Here is a 16,681-nt window from a genome sequence, read left to right as displayed (position 1 = left end):
ATCTCAGCTATGTTAGCCTTGCTCTCTAAACCATTCATTAAGTACTTTTAAATTGCTGCAGGAAGTGCAAAGCATTTACCGAGTTGGATTTGTTGCCACTTAGTCGCAAGTCTCACTGTGGCAGGAATCAAGCCTCTCTGTCTTTCTGGAATTCAAAGGGGGAAGTATTGGCGTGGCCATATCCCATGAAGTTTGGTGCGGATGCTCATTTTTAAAGTGCAGGTTTTTTGTTACAAATTATGCTGTTTGTAACACGCTCCTTTTATTCAGCTAAAGCAGGGGTTTTCAACCAGTGTGCCATGGCACCCTGGGGTGTCTGGAATGATGGTCAATGGTGCCACGGGCAACAGTGGCCTCTGTCCCTCTTTCCTTCCCTCCTTTGATGCCCTCTCGTGTCTCTGCCCCTCAAAGACCTGTGCGGCTGTTTATTGCAACAACTCTGGCTACAAGCTCTACAGGCGAATGGTGCCTCTGGGGCTGGCCAGGGGGTGCTGGTTGCCCAGAGCTGAGGTGGCCTTGGAGTAAGCAAGCAAGTGGGTAACGGAGTCCAGCCAGCCCTTGCTATTGGGAATGGACAGACAAGTGGGAGGTCGGGCAGGCAGACAGGTGCTGTGCTGGCCTTTCTCGTACTTGCTGTATGCCTGGGAGCTTAGTGCCTGGAGCCGAAGGGGAGCCTTTCCACCATGCAGGCCCAGCAACTCCTGCTGTTGCCCCTGCTACCTCCCAAGGTGAGTAAGATGGTGGCTGCACATTCACCATCAGGCTGCTAAGGCTGGGGGCATCTTTTTCCCAGGTCCCTGTGGGTCGGTGTGAGGAGGCACCTCTCTTTGGGGTGGGGTGAGCGTGTCTCATGGACCAAAAGTGGCTGCAGTGGCTGCCCAGAGGACTTCCAAGGAGATGAGAGGAGGCTGAGGGAACACTCCACAAGGGCTGGTGTTCAAAAAGAGGTATGGGGCTGCTTACTCTGCAGGCAAGGGGTGACATAAGTGGGCTTCTGAGGCTCAGAGCACGTTTCCCCACAGGGAAAGAGTGTAGTTGGTCAAGGGAGCTGTGGACTCAAAAGGGTTCTTGAGCTAAAGCAATGAAGATAATGTTTTTAGCATTCTTGTTTCAGTTAAGTAAACAAAGCTCTCAGGCTGAATATCTCACATGATAGTATAAAAGTAGATGGATGTAGCATTCCCTAAGCATAATAAAGTAAATCCCAGTTAGGGATAAAAGTATAGAATGTGTATCCTGTTTCATGACCAAGCATGATATATTGGCACAGGAGAAGGGAGCAGGTGGCGCTGTGGTCTAAACCACTGAACTTCTTGGGCTTGCTGATCAGAAGGTCAGCGGTTTGAATCTACCCAAAGAGGTGAGCTCCTGTTGCTCTGTCCCAGCTTCTGTCAACCTAGCAGTTCAAAAGCACGCCAGTGCAAGTAAATAGGTATCAATGCGGCGGGGAGGTATTTCTGTGCACTCTGACTTCTGTCAGTGTTCTATTCTGCCAGAAGCAATATAGTCATGCTGGCCACATGACCAGGAAAGCTGCCTGTGGACAAACACCAGCTCCCTCAGTCTGAAAGCTAGATGAGCGCTGCACCCCCATAGTTGCCTTTGACTGTACTTAACTGACCAGGGGTTCTTTACCTTTATCTTTTTTTTGGGGGGGGGGGGGACACAGGAACAGTAAATGCAGGGATTTTTTCCCCAGCTGGAACTTGCTGAAACTCAGTTCTGACACCTCTCTGGTGGGCATGGAGGTGGGGAATGGGGTGGGTATTGTCTAGATGGAGCAGGTCTAGATGCTGGTTTTGTCTGGCTCCCTCCTCATATAGTGGGTTAGTAACCCATCTAGTACAGCCACATGCAGCAGCCGTTTGTGTACAACTGCAATTAAAATCTTTGCACATTCCCCTGTGTATCAGAGTATTGGTGTTGAATTATGCAGGGCCACAAAATAAATGGAAGGCCAAGTTGGGAGAACTTTTACAGATCAATCATGGAATCACTGAGCACGCAGTACTTTCATAAATCTTCTTGAAGTCACAACGAGCAGAACTTGGCCGGGCTCTGTAGGGCCATGGTTTTGTTGCCAGGTGTATTCAGGAAAATAGCGGTGGGATGGAAGGGTAGACTTAGATATCTACCAAGGAACTTATATGAACCTGTCTTGGAACTCCAATGTCTTGTAGAGGCATCTGGGAAATATTCTGTAGTGTATGCAACATCATATGGACTAGAGCATTAGCCAGGCCTGTCAGGACCTCACTGATCCCCAGTTGAACTGAAAGGTAAGGTTTAAAGCACAGTGGAAACTATCCTGCAGCTACTCATTGCAGGGGGACACTGGTAGTGGTGAGTCAGCTGTCTTAACGTGCTCGTTTGACATTCCTGGATTTTGATAAAAGCTCAGTAAGCTTCTGAGGAACCCCAAGATTTCCCTAAATTGTAGTTCATCAGTGGTTAAGGAATTAAGTATATACACTGTAGTGCCTTAAATGTCAGGTGACTTTTCTGCAGCCCCCATACAGTTTTGAATTACAGTGTCTGTCAAAATCTGCATAAAATAGAATACAAACTGGTGTGGTTCATTCTGGCAAGGTATGCATGTCAACTTAGCTGGCAGTGTTCCATCTTGGCAAACTTTGGTGCCATAGCAACCTCCCATCATTTTTGATTAATCTCTTTTAGCTTGAGGTCGCATTCACCCTCTAGGAGCAGCATACAAGTGGTGAAGTTTGCCCAAAGTGCACCACCACACACTGTCAGAGACAGATCAGTTGAGAAAGGGGCTATTGCTCCCCCTCCACCCATCAAATGACAGTTTGCATCCCCATAAAGACATTGGGCTCTGCCATCCTGTCCCTGCCCCAGACTGTGACTACTTTTTCTTTTTGCCGCTGCCACCAAAATTGATGGGTTCCCGAGGCAGGCCTAAGAAGCTGGATTAGTTCCTCAAACTGGTTGTTTAGGTGTTCCCACTTTGTGCCTTTCAACATACATTGTTATCCAGTGCTCGTTCAATTGGATTCTTGACAGTAATTAATATGTCAATTCCCATATGTTAAAATTGCCATATGGTTTCTGATGATGGGGACTTATTGATAGAAATGTCAAACAGTCATTGCTATATGTGCAATCTCGTGTGAAAAAATATGGGTGTATGAACACCTTATTAAGGAGTCCTCTATACAGTTGCAAATAGAACATTTTAAGTCTGTTGTAAAGTGCATTATACAAATGTGACACTAGATGGTGATGGCAAGCTATGGCAAATTCGATACATGTTTCCAAGCATTTTTTTTAAGGCATTTTCATAGCATTTTTTATATGTGTCTAGATTCCACCCAAGATTCATATTCAGAGGATAGAACAGGACTTAAAACACAACACATCCCTTTAAGAATGGATCTTTTTAACCTTGATTTTCAGGAAAGACCAGTCAGTTTCCTCCAACAATGCATCCCCAGATGTCTCCAGAAACCAGACCACCCACTACCCATTTCCCAAGGTCTCATCTTGCGGAAGCAGTTGCAAAGGCCAAGGGTGGAGGTGGAGGCGGCGGTGGAGGTGGAGGAGGTGGCGGCGGCAGTGGAAGAGGTCTTGTGGGACAAGTCATCCCAATATATGGATTTGGGATCCTTTTATACATATTGTACATTCTTTTTAAGGTAAGAAATACCACTTCACCCTTAAAGTTGCATCAGTACAGTTTCTTAACCAGTTAGTCATTGACCTAGTTCACATGTCATGGTAAATCTAAGGGCTCTTTTGCTTTTCTCCACTAGTATTGGGGTGAAACGAATACTTAGTTCATATGGTCACATGCCGGAGGAGAAGATCAAGAGCTTCTGTTTTGAAACTAACTGTATTTCCCTGTAATGATCAAACTTGTTAGTGGTTCTTTTGAAAACCAACCAAAAAACCCTCTTCTTAGTGAGCATAAATGAAAAGCAAACTGTGGTTTCTGATCCTGATAGATCCAGCAACTAGAGTTTGAACAAAATTGTAATTCCTCAAGTTAGGACTTCATAGGGAACTTTGGTTGGTTTAAAATTGAAAGTGGAAGCTTTCAAACCTGGCATGCAAAGGGGGAGTGTGGCGGTAGAGTGAGCCATGGCTTACCTCAACTCATTTTCATAACTTTGGTTTCCTTTTATGTTTTAGCTGAGGCTGTTAATGTCTTTCTAGAAACACCTATGTCTCTTCTGTCACAACAATAACCCTTTCCAATTAATAGCTTTCTTCTAAGGGGAAAACCACAACAGTTGAGCGGAAATGTCCTCCGTCGTCATCTGGAAACACAAACAGGAAAATCAGTAAGTAGCATTTCCAAGACTGAATTGAAATGGCATCCAAAATTGGCTCTCACTTGGAAAATAAATCTAGCAGCACGATAGATGAGGCAATGTGATTATTATTACTACTATATGGACTCACTACTAGTAGTGAGTGATAATCAGTGTTTGTCACACTGAGTAAACCCATTGAAATCAGTGGGATGAAATCCATGGGGAGAAATTGGATATCACCCATTGAGTTTGTTACTTTTGACACAGTTGGATTTTGTGTGTATGCAGAAGTGAATCCCACTGTTGTTAAATTGAGCTTACCCCACATAAACTATGCATAGAGTTGCAGCCTTGATCTCCTTCTTCGCAACAAAAATAATTGTTAGCTTTCCTTTTATTCTGAACATCCCTTATGTCATTAGACTGTGTGGTTTTCTGTGTCGTAGCCTTTCCTGTCTTGAGGCATTTACAATCAGCCAGCCACTCTGCATGTAGCTGCTTATGAGCAATTGGGTGCATTATATATGCTTCTCCTAGCCTTAGGGAAATTTTCTTTTTCCTTTCATTCTGCCTGGGAAGAATAAAAAGATTATTTTCATTAGTTCTGTTTACCGGTAAAGCCCTCTTAATCGCCTCTCATGGTTTCCTCGGAACAAGTTCCATTTTGTTTGCTGCACATTCAGAACAAATACATGCTGATTGAATGGAGTGAATTGTCAGAGCTGCCGCTGATGCCTTTTGGGACCACATTTATTTTGCAGCTGACTATGAGCTTGCCCAACTTCAAGATAAGCTGAGAGAGACTGAAGAAGCCATGGAGAAATTAATCAATAGAGTGGGACCCAACTGTGAAAGGTATGTGGCAGTGACTCTTGTTCCAGCAGATTAAAAAGGGCGGGTTCTTTTTGTATTTCTCTGTTCCCAATAAAGCAAATTAGAACATTTCAAATAAAAATATGCTGTCAAATAAAAAACTGCATCTCTTAAACATCTTATAATTTGGAGGTACTTTTACTCAACTCTTTCCTCTTCCAGTTCTATGTTAAATTAAATTCAGCATTTTGAATTAAGCTAAAAGAAATATGGATGCACGTGATTTCTGTTGTGGTGTTTCACTAGCTTTGTAGCTTCATAAATCCATTAAACACAGAGGGCGATACTCCTGTGTAGACCCATTTTAAACAATGACTCTCCAAGTCCATTCATTTCAATGGGCCTAATCTGAATATGATTTAGTTGGATGTCACCCAGAGATTGTAAAGAGATGACGTCAACTCTGTTACAATGTTCTGCATAAATGGATGGATGCCTTCTTAACCTCTATAAATTCCATTATGGAATTTCAGAAGGAATGCCAATATTTATAACTTCCGGCAGTATTCCATTTGTTCACAGTAGATGGGAAAAGAAAAAGAGGGTGGCTTGATGGGTTAAGTAAGAAAAGAAAAAATATCCCAGATCAGGCAATAAATAGGCACTTTTGTATGGTCTGTAATTAAGTTATTTGTCTGAGTACTGTTTGTTTGAACTACCCTTACTACCTACTAGATTAAGAATATTTATAAATACAGAACTAAAGATACTCACTCTTCCCAGTCTTTGACATGCTGATGAGAATGGCCCATTTGCTACCCTTCACTACAGCTCATATTAATCTGTAGCCTATCTTCCAGCTGCCTGCTCATCTGATGCACAGATCGCAAGGCTCTTTTCCTTATGCTTGGCATCCAAAAGCTTAGGTGCATATTTATCCCAAAATAAGTCCCACTGAATTCAGCAGGTCTTGCTTTCAAGTAAGTGTGTTTAGTATTGCCGCCTAAAGCTAAGTCTCCAATCAGTTTGACGCAAGAGACTGACCAAGGGGAAGGATGTAGCTCAGTGGTAGAGCATCTGCCTGGCATGCAGAAGGTCACAGGTTCAGTCCCCAGCGTGTCTGGGTGAGAGATTGCAGTGTGAAAGTCTGGAGAGACCTGCTGCCATCGCTATAGACAAAACTGAAGGTAGATGGACCAGTGGTCATAAAAACATTATGCTCCTGGTCTGATTCAGCATAAGACATCTTCCTGTGTTTTAGAATGGAACGGTGGACCATAAGCACACATGCAGACAGGTTTCCTCTACTATTTGATTCTCCATAGATAAGGTTGCTGAAGTTATCTATGGAAAATTCAGCTAAAACAGTGGAGTTCTGAGTGAAATGGTACCGGTAAAACATTTCAGATGGCTTCTGTGTGGCATACAGTGAACAGAACACATGAAGGCAAATTGTGAGCCACACTGCACTGTGTTTGCCTCTTGCCAGTGTTGGATGCCCTAGTTAGGAGCCTGGTCACTGATAGAGAAACTATAACAGTAATCAAGTCTGGGATTAGAGTTGCCATTGGCCATTAAACGTCACTCAAAGCAAAGCAGATTTTTGAAGGAATGTTGCTCAGGAGCCAAAATAATTCTGATAAGACCAGCACCGTTTCTCTAGGCAAAGCAGTTCTGCAGATTCCTAAACAATCCAGCTTCGTAAGATTCGCCCTTAGGCCAGAGCCACGACACTGTGTATCTTTCCTTTTATTTAGAGGCATCTTACTTTGCTAGTCTTGCTGCTTTCTAATGACATGATATGGAAAGGCCTCGTCACAATATCTTGCTATTCCTGTGAGGTAAAGTCTCTCTCATTAGGCAACCCAGTACCCATAGCAAAGACAAAGTGGCTTTGATTTTTTTCCTGCCTGTCTGGAGGTGACGGTCTTTCAAAAGGCACACGTTAGTTTGATAACCGTCAGGGTTGTCAGAGGAGACACTATCTTGAAAGCCGAAGAAATTCAATAGGGGTTCAATTCCTGCTTAGGTATGTTTACTTGGAGAAAAGTAGGTGGAGAAGGGAGGGAGACCCGCAAAAGCTATGACAAATGGGAAAAGAAATATATTTCCTAGAGACTGATGTGCCTCATTAAGGGTCGTGTTGATTCTAAAATATAATGAGAGAAAATCCCTACTGGTTTTTAATAAAAGGACCAGAGGCCTTATGCGTAATTGTTTCAACCAAGTTGCTACTGTTCTATTCCTTTTACTGTTTTAAAGATGAGACCTAGAAAACTCAGGGTGCTTCCAAACTACTGCTATTTTTTTTTTGATGATTTCAGTGATAAACTGGCAAATTTAGGTTTCAGACAATTAAAGTCGATCTGGTACTCTTTTGCAACAAACCTGCTCTCCCTCCAGGCCCATTTTGCTGTAAGGAAATAATAATAATAATAATAATAATAATAATAATAATAATAATAATAATTTATTTGCCCTTCATCCAAAGAACTCAGGGAGGTTCACAAGATAAAATCAAAGAGATAGCACAAAATGAATAGATAAAACAAAACAGAACAATAACCCCCTTCCTGCAATCACATTAAAAAGGCCATAGAACATTAAACAGCCAGAGGCCTGGTTGAAGAGGGAGTGCATTGGAAAGTGTGGGGTAACAATTGCTTGTTGCATTGTCACAGAACCCGCGAGCAATCAAATGGGAATGGATGCTCCATAGAGAGCCAATGTTGTCTCGCCTCCCTGCAAATTTTGTGCAAACCAATTGGGATGATTGCTCCATAAACCGGCCAGCTGGAAGTGACCTCTCAACAGATACAGAAGAACTATTGGGTTGCAGAGTCCAGCTCACTTTGATGCATGCATTTTATTTATTTGGTTAGAGTGCCGGTTGTGAGCTGATAGGAGCAGTCGTCTAAAATACCTGGAGGGCACCAGGTTGATAAAGGCTTTCACAAGCAATAGGTTGGATCTTTACAAATTTGTAAGATCAGAACCAGGCATTCTCCCCCCCCCCCCCGCCCCCTTCCATAGCTGTCTGACGGTCCCTTTTCTTAACTTAGGAGAAAAAATATAAGTAATTTGAATGCTTTCCTCTTTCTGTGATATTTAATCAGCATGGGATAAAATGATGATAAAAATTATGAGCCACTTGATCTTTCTCAAATAGTTGAAAATAACACAAAAGGTCACTGTTTCCATCTATTTCCTAGTCACTAATACTGTTCATCTATTATATATATAAAGCTCTCTGTCTTATTATTGCGCAGTGGTAAGAATTTATTTTACTGTGAGCAATAAAACAAATCGCCAAGTGGTATTTTGATGGTCTTAGGGCATGGTTTGGAGGCACCCAAGGCCCCCAACTTGCTGAAGCTAAGCAGGACTGGAAACCGCATGTATGGGTTGGGTTCCATGGTGGAATAAAGGTGGGATATAAATAAAATAAAATTTAAAAGAGAGAAATAAGGATTCAGACAAAGATTTAATCAGTTACTTCATTTTTCTTTCTTTCTCCTTTTTTCCAGTTTCTTTGTTTTTTGAAAAAATAAAGGTGTTTTTTTTAAAAAATATGATTTTCAGGTTTATACATTTCACTAATTTTACAATCATTTTAACATTTCAAAACTTGACTTCCTTCCCCCTCTTTCTGTGGTTCCTTAAATTTATTTTTAATATCTTCTGCATATCCAAATTAACTTAATTTGCTCATTAATTCATCTACTTTAAATATATACCCTTTTAAAACTGAAGATTTACACTTTATCTGTAAATATTCAATAAACCATTTCCATTCTTTTATTAAAACATTTGTTATCATGATTTCTTATTCTTCCGGTAAGTTTTGCCATTTCTTCATATTCCATAAGTTTTTGTATCCATTCTTCCTTCGCTGGGACTTCTGCTTCTCTCCATTTTGGGGCAAGTAACATTCTTGCCACTGTAGTAGTATACATCAATACGTTTCTGTACAGTTTAGGTAGTTCTGTCCCTATAATTCCCAAAAGAAATCAGTTACTTCAGGTCAACATGTGAAGTGTAGCCACCTGCTTTCTTGGTACCTTTTCTTCCCCAGCTCCTTTGCATCTGTACCCTTTCATTTCGCCCACAAAAGCTGTGATGTTAGTTGGCATTCCACAACTGTGCCTGAAGGCGGAGTGATTTAAATTATTGATTTATAAATTATGTAAATCAGCCAGAAAAAATGACATTTTAAATCACCAATAGTATCTCATTGATGCTACTTCATTTATTTTCCAAACAATGGTGTGAATCATATTAATTGGCAACAAAGCAGAATATTCTTTACACTGTTTCAATCTTACAACTAGGTCTTTCATCTCCTTGTATGCTGTCCTTTTTTTAAAAAAACCTATAGAGTGAATGCCTTTAAAATAAGGCCTTTTTATGATTGCCCGTGGCAGTTGGTGAGGTTAAGTATTGGGCTATATAGCAGTCTTTTTTATTTGACATTGGGATTTTGGTATCTTAATTGGCTTGCACGGTTGCTTTTTTCATGCTTGTTCACTAGGACAGAGAACCATTCCTCTAAAACTTATTCGGATATTGCCAGTCATGTCCAATAGTAGGTCTGAGCTGTTGTCGTGGGGTTTTTTAATGCCTGTTCCATGTTGTTCCATTTAGTCGTGTCCAACTCTTTGTGACCCCATGGACCAGAGCATGCCATTCACTCCTGTCTTCCACTGCCTCCCACAGTTTGGTCAAACTCATGTTCGTAGCTTCGAGAACACTATCTCGTCCTCTGTCACCCCCTTCTCCTTGTGCCCTCCATCTTTCCCAACATCAGGGTCTTTTCCAGGGAGTCTTCTCTTCTCATGAGGTGGCCAAAGTATTGGAGCCTCAGCTTCAGGATCTGTCCTTCCAGTGAGCACTCAGGGCTGATTTCCTTAAGAATGGATACGTTTGATCTTCTTGCAGTCCATGGGACTCTCAAGAGTCTCCTCCAGCACTGTAACTCAAAAGCTTCCTTTCTGTTCCATAGTCAGCCCCAAAACGTCACGACTGATCAAGAGAAAAGGCTACTTCAGCAGCTCCGAGAAATTACGAAGGTCATGAAAGAAGGCAAACTCATAGATGGGATCTCCCCAGAGAAAGAAGCTGAAGAGGCTCCGTATATGCAGGACTGGGAAGGTAAGGGAGACCTTTCTATTTATATGAAGGAAGAATGAGTGTGCTGCTGTTTGGTTTTGCTTTTCCTTTAAAAGAAAAGCTTATCACAGGAAGCCATTCAGTATTCAAAGGCATCTGAGCACCTGGCTCTCTTAACAAGAGAGAATCCATTGATTGCTTAAGCATCTCAGACTAGCCAGCTGTAGTTTGTTGTCCATGAGGGCTTATAGCACTGTGCTACAAAGCTGAGGGACAGGAGGGCTCCTTGGTAATATCTAGGGATGGGGGGAGAAACTTTATTCCGTCTGTATTTAAAGGTAAACCTACCTGATTTGCCCTTACCAAAACAATACACGAACTGTAACATCACTTCCTTTGACATCCACACTTCTCTGATTTTTGTAATGGAGTTCTCTAAACAAGTAAATCGGAACAAAAATGCATATGCTAGGTAGGCTGCCACTTACATAAAAATGCATATAGTGGTGAATGTAACATACAGAAATGCATAATATTTGTGGGGAACTGCTTTGCAAAAAAGTGTGTATCGGGCAAAATTCAATACAAGAAATGTGCATGTTAGGATAATTTCGGACTCAAGGGCTGATTTTAAAAAATAAATAAAAAAATCACATACCCATGGGAAATTGTGGAGACCTGAATTTAAGACTGGGAAAATGAAAACTGAACGAAATCAAAATTGCCATTTTCACACATCCTGAGCTAACATCTGAGGCTGTTGTAGAGTAGCTCCCCCAGTCTACATAGGGAGGACTACCGTGCCCTGGGTTGGGCATCTTTAAAAGGAATCTTATTGCCACTCTAGTGTCTTTCTGCAGTATCATTCTTTTTATCTCTACCAGTCTGTGCTTCATTTAGTGGTGCACAGGTGAAAGGCAGGTGTTTCTACCGTGGAGGTAGAAGCAGGTGGTTTTTGTGACCCACCAACTCTCTTGCAGGAATTGATCCAGGGGTTGAGAGAAACTGCTCAGATTTGACCACTGTTAATAGCTGTGTTGGTGAAGCACAGTTAATGGCAGGGAGAGGGGATTTGCTCTAGGAAGGCAGTGTGCAATCAAAGAACTAAATCCCAATTTGTTAATCCTGGTTAGCAAGGAGCCATATTAGTATGTCTAGACCAGTCCCGTATGGATGCAGGACAGATCTCATTCTAAAACACATAAGCAATTGATGACATTTCAGCCACTAGATGATCTCTTCTGGCTGCAACCTCAAATCAAGCACACTGATTTGAAAGTGCCACTGAGATCAGTGTCACTTCCTACAGGAATTCAGGTGTTTGTATGTCTGAACAGATCCAGTGATACCATGAACAAAGTGCTTGGCATGATTGTTCCATCTAAGACGAGTTTATTTTATGTCCTAAGGTTATCCAGAGGAGACCTATCCTGTCTATGATAACTCTGACTGCGTCAAGCGCAGACAGGACACAATCCTTGTGGATTACCCTGACCCCAGCCAGCCTTCGGCTGAAGAGATAGCAGAGAGAATGGCATTTGCGGACGATGAGGAGTGTTTATGTAGTGAAACCGTTTTGTCTGCTCTCGCTATAGTGAACAGTGACTCTGCAGCAGCCCACGAGGCGGAGGGCCAGCAAGCCACGCTCGGCGACCAGAGTGGCGCTGGCCACGACCCTGAGAAGTGCTACTGCTGCCACTTCGAAGAGGACGACCCTGCTGTGATAGCGGAGAACGAGGGCTTCTACCCCGAAAGCTGCGGTGAAATGGAAGATGCCGCGGCCCAGGAGGAGCTGCCGCTAGATTCCGACCTCGAAAATGCTGCGCCCCAAGAGCAGAACGAGGAAAATCCAGACGAAATGGGCATTCTGAGGAAGCGAAACACGAAGGGCATAGCGGTGCTGGGACACTGAGGATCAAACGCGGAAGGCTATCTCCCCTTCTAGAAACTGGGCTAAACTGCTGCTTGCAAGACAAAGGCTTGTCTCCGTTGTTGCGTACCCAGCTGCTGCATCTCTTTTGCATTTGCTGCTTATTTGGATGGAAAATGAGTAGCCCCCCACTAGGTTCATCAGCCTGGCCACTTCAGCATCAACTGCCTTGGAATCACAGAATCATCGTTGGAAGGGACCCCCAGGATCATCTAGCCCAACCCCCTGCAATGCAGGAATCTCAACCAAAGCAACCATTACAGATGGCCTCCAACCTCTGCTTTTAAGCCTCCAAGAAGGAGAGTCCGCTGAGAGAGCTGTTGAACAGCTCTAACCGCCAGAAAGTTCTTAGTCGGAATCTCCTTTCTAGTAACTTGAAGCCATTGGTTCGGGTCCTACCCTCCAGAGCAGGAGAAAACAACCTTGCTCCATCTTCCATATGACAACCCTTTAGATATTTGAAGATGGCTATCAGGCGTATCTCCTCTCATTCTCCTCTTATTCAAGCTAAGCATACCCGACTCTCTCAGTTGTTCCTCATAAGGCTTGGTTTCCAGTCCCTTGCTTGCTGTAGCCTCCCAAGGCGTCTAAATCAAGATAGCTTCCCATTGTGCCTTCTTTCAGCCTCTCCTCCTGTATAAAGTAATCCAGTAGGGAATTTTCCCACTGTACTTCTAACACCTTCACCAATGTTAACCATTCGTCAGGTTGAGGCAGCCTGTTTCAGATACCGTTCAAAGGATAGCAGATAATCAGTTTTTATATTTGATTATCATATTTGATTTGCGTAAAGTAGTTGGCGTTTTGTTTTATTTTTTGCCTCTGTCTTGGGTGGTCTCTTGTTGCAGACCAAAATCCTTCATCCTCTTGTAATGAGGAAATCGCAAGGTGAAAGGGGTGTCTTAATGCCATTCCTTACGTGCAAATGTTAGTTGATTTTCTTGGCTGATAAGCACAAGGAATTTCTGGGAAATTTAGGGGCAAATCTTAATACCACCCACTGCCTAGCAGGACTCAATGGAGACGGGGGGACAGTGCTGCATTTGCAGCCCTGCTACCTCTTGTGGCTAGGGTGGAAAGTGGGAGAGGCAAGCAGATCTCTGTGCCAGCCTGGAGCTGGCACAGTGATGAGGCACTGATCTGGCATGCTATCTGACAACCATGGTGCCAGCTCTGGTTCCAACTGATCTCAGGCTGGCTCAGCCCCTCTTTGCCCCTGGAATGCCCCATTGCAGAGCCTTCCACTGGCTGTTGCTGCTGGGGATTCCACCAGTGGCACTTCTGCCTGCCAAGATCTTTGGCAGTCAGAAAGGTGATGTCTGTATTGATGGAGTGATGCTTGCAACCAAGTTGGCAGAGACAGGTGGGACGCTTACTTAAATGATAGAGGTGGGTGGAGGGACGCTTCTGCCCAATCCAACCCTTCCCCCCAGCCTGGCGTGTGGGTGTGTGCCAAATTATCTCTTTTTTGTTGAATCAACAAAGAACAGGGTTTCTTTTTCTAGGTCACTTGTGGAATGAGCAATCCATTTCACCTCGCCTGTGGCTCAAGATGGCAGCCCTTCCTGTGGCTCAAGGCTTACTTACCGCATGATTCCACATGAACTTCAAGGCCAACTTTTTCAAAATGCACTCACAGTTAAAGTGTGCAACCAAAATGCAAGGTCATGATTTTTGGAGGAGAGCAACACAGATGACCAATATGTGTCGTTTGACAGATGAATTAACAGCATCTTCAGAAAACCTGCTTCACTTGCCCAATGAAATCGCAGAAAGAAAGGGATTTCCAGGGATGAAAGCATAGAGATGAAGATGCCAAGTGGCCTAACACTCCTTCTCTGAGGCCTAAAATTACATGAGTAGTTTGTCTCCCTATTTTTCTTTTTCTACTAAAGGTTTTATAATTTCTTTTGATGTTGCAATTATTTATGAAAGCACTATTTATTTATTTATTTATTTATTTTATTGTGCAAGTATTTATATAGCACTGTATTGTTAAATATCACAGCAATCCGAATACAATAAAACACAACTATAAGCTGTACAAAATAATCACTAAAATGACTGGTCAATCGATAACATTTTTTTTTAAAAAGGGGGAAAAACCCTGCATATGCTTGTTGGCATACAGGGCTTGTTTTGTGGGCTCTTTTTCCTTACAAGAGTTTGGGTTTTGAAGAGATGCCGAAGGCACAAGAAGGGTCACTTTCTCCCATGACAGCTTTTCACAGCCCAATTCCATGCAGGTTTACTGAGAAGCAGCAGTAGCTTGAAGGAAGTGGGAAGGGAGCACAGTGCTGGCACTGCAGTCATTGGGATGAGGCAGGACAAGGTGGCGATGAGGCTGGGGAGCTCCACACACACTTAAGGGGCCATCACCTCCAACCTGGTCATGATCACCCTGCTTCATCCCAGGGAGCTCACTACTGCCAAGATTAGGCCACTCCCTTGGCCTACTCGCCTGCAATGGACCACTGCTCAGCTCCAGGGTTTGCTCCCAGGAAATTGTGGTTAATATTGCAGGCAATTGGGTGCAGTCCTGTGTATTGTCTGCTCAGGAGTAAGTGCCAGTGAATTGAGTGAGACTCAACTCCGAAGAAATGTGTATAGGATTGTGGCTTTAGAGTGGAATTCTGTGTTGTGCTGTTACAACCATCTGTGCAAGCACATCAGCTTATAAGAAGCAGTGATCTCTTCCTCCTTCCCCGTGAGCTGTTCTGGGGATTCTCACAAGAAGCCAGTTTCAGGGAGTGCAGGGGAAGGAAAGGGGAGAAGGCCCTGTTGTGCAAGTGAAAGTTCGTTAGATGAATCCTGCCCCATGTATGTAACATAGTAGGCGTACCGTCCATTGAAACATCATGCAGATGTAACTGTCCAGTAGATTGCTAGGAACTTCTCGAGAAGGTGATTCCATAGAGCCATTATGACTAATTCAAAGTGTGGTTGTATTGTAGGGTACATGAAGAATGTCAACAGCTGCACTTATAAAATGGGAGGGATGTAGGGAGGGTTAATTTTGGTTGGGTTTTCATTGCTGCCTACCTATTCTGAAGCAGGAAAGATTGTATGTGTATGTTGTCTTACGTTTGTGGCTTCTGCTGCTAGAAAGCCTGCCTTTTGGCAACTGTCCTGCTTTAATAACTAGGGGCTGAAATGTCAGATATGCCTGGCCAGCAAAAATGCTTCTGTATTATAAGTTTCTGTTCCAGGAATTAGGGACTTGGGTCATTCCAGTTCTCCAAGCCTTTAGCAAAGATCTGCTTTAGCAAAGTTGATAATCAGTTCAGCTCTATTTCGTGGCCCATGTTGGACATTATAGAAACCTGCTTTGAAAATAGTTTGCAGCACTAAGTGAATGGAAAATACCAGAGGAGATTTTGTAAGCATATTTTGCATCCATGTTCATTTTTAAATTTGTTTATTTATCTTGAGTAAAATGAGGAACAACATTCCAGTATATATTTCTTGTGTGTATTATGTGTTCTCTGGAACAAGCAATGTGACTTTCAAAAAGAATGGCAGACAGTTACGTTTCCCATTTTAAGGCTGTGTGAGAAAATACCATTCTGCTTACCGTGAATGGAATTTCTGGATTTCATAGAAACTGCTACCATAGAGAGGGCTATGCTCCCTTTCCAGCAGCCAATTGGCAACGTTGCAAGTTCAAAACAGGTAACTAGGAAATACATACTTGGCTCTACCCTGCCCTGAAGGGAATCAGTTTTTTTAATGACAAGCCCCAAAGTGGAGACAGCTACTAAAACTACCTTACTATAGAACAATGAGTAAACTAACCGTTGCTTGAAACGGAGGCTCACTGGCAGAGGGAAGAACAGAATAACTTTACAGAGGATTGGTAGAATTTGTTCTGGGTAGTTCAGAGGCAGCCAGATTAAGCCCAGGTGGGGCTGGTGGCAGTTTCTACAAGATCCAGAAATCCCATTCATAGTATGTAGAACGGTCTTCTCTCGAGAAGCTGGTAGAAGCTGGTACCATAGAGACGTACCAGAGCTTACAGACCCTTCAAGGGTGGGATCAGTGTGTTGCTGCTACTGAGAACTGTAGCGTTCTCCTACCAAAGGCTGCCTCAGCCGAGGTGGATGGAGGGGTGCTCTACATGTTTTGTTTAGGGGAGCACTGCTCATGATCAGAGGAGTCAGGTTATGAGATGGGTATGCCAGTGAGATGCAACCTCTTAGCTATCAAACCAGGGTGGCGGACGTGGCTTTCTTACCAAGAGAGAGTGGATGAAAGCAGATGGAGAGAGAGAGAACATGTGATGACTAGATCTTCAGTGGTCCGTGGACATCCTGGAAAGACAGCACTACCCCTTCTTCGGTGGCAGTTACTACCAGGAGATCCAGAGAATGTGGTTCCACCTTTTCTTTCTGGATTTTGAACAGCCAGCTTTCTTGCAGAAATTTCACAGTCGAATCCTTCCTTGGAATGCAGTCGTAGTGAAATTCAGCTAAGAAAGTTTTCATATCTGTCCAATGCACAGATGTTCCATGGGCCAGGAAGGAGGAAGGGGAAAGCAGTTATGGGGAGA

At 43.2% G+C, this 16,681-nt stretch overlaps 1 protein-coding gene and 1 long non-coding RNA gene across 7 annotated transcripts in view; both read left to right on the top strand.

Moving 5' to 3' along the window:
* RIC3 (RIC3 acetylcholine receptor chaperone) overlaps nucleotides 1-16,681 on the top strand; it is a 513,554-nt gene that overhangs the window by 118,227 nt on the left and 378,646 nt on the right. For 2 of the 6 annotated variants that reach the window (XM_083409404.1, XM_083409403.1), the window contains 5 exons: nucleotides 3,421-3,659; nucleotides 4,229-4,307; nucleotides 5,042-5,135; nucleotides 10,096-10,244; nucleotides 11,612-15,589. In XM_083409404.1, coding sequence (XP_083265530.1) covers nucleotides 3,421-3,659; nucleotides 4,229-4,307; nucleotides 5,042-5,135; nucleotides 10,096-10,244; nucleotides 11,612-12,114 — 1,064 coding nt within the window. In that variant the 3' untranslated portion in view covers nucleotides 12,115-15,589. Of the gene's footprint in view, nucleotides 1-3,420; nucleotides 3,660-4,228; nucleotides 4,308-5,041; nucleotides 5,136-10,095; nucleotides 10,245-11,611; nucleotides 15,590-16,681 lie in introns of those variants that run through there. The other 4 variants (XR_014504295.1, XR_014504296.1, XR_014504294.1 and 1 more) reach the window with 4 other exon arrangements.
* LOC310666311 overlaps nucleotides 1-16,681 on the top strand; it is a 446,582-nt gene that overhangs the window by 339,894 nt on the left and 90,007 nt on the right. The window lies entirely within an intron of this gene.

This window comes from Podarcis tiliguerta (genome assembly GCF_965153285.1).
Source record: "Podarcis tiliguerta genome assembly, chromosome: 1".
Lineage (NCBI taxonomy): Eukaryota > Metazoa > Chordata > Lepidosauria > Squamata > Lacertidae > Podarcis > Podarcis tiliguerta.
Note: the sequence above shows the minus strand (reverse complement) of the source record. Positions and strands in the feature narration are given on the sequence as shown.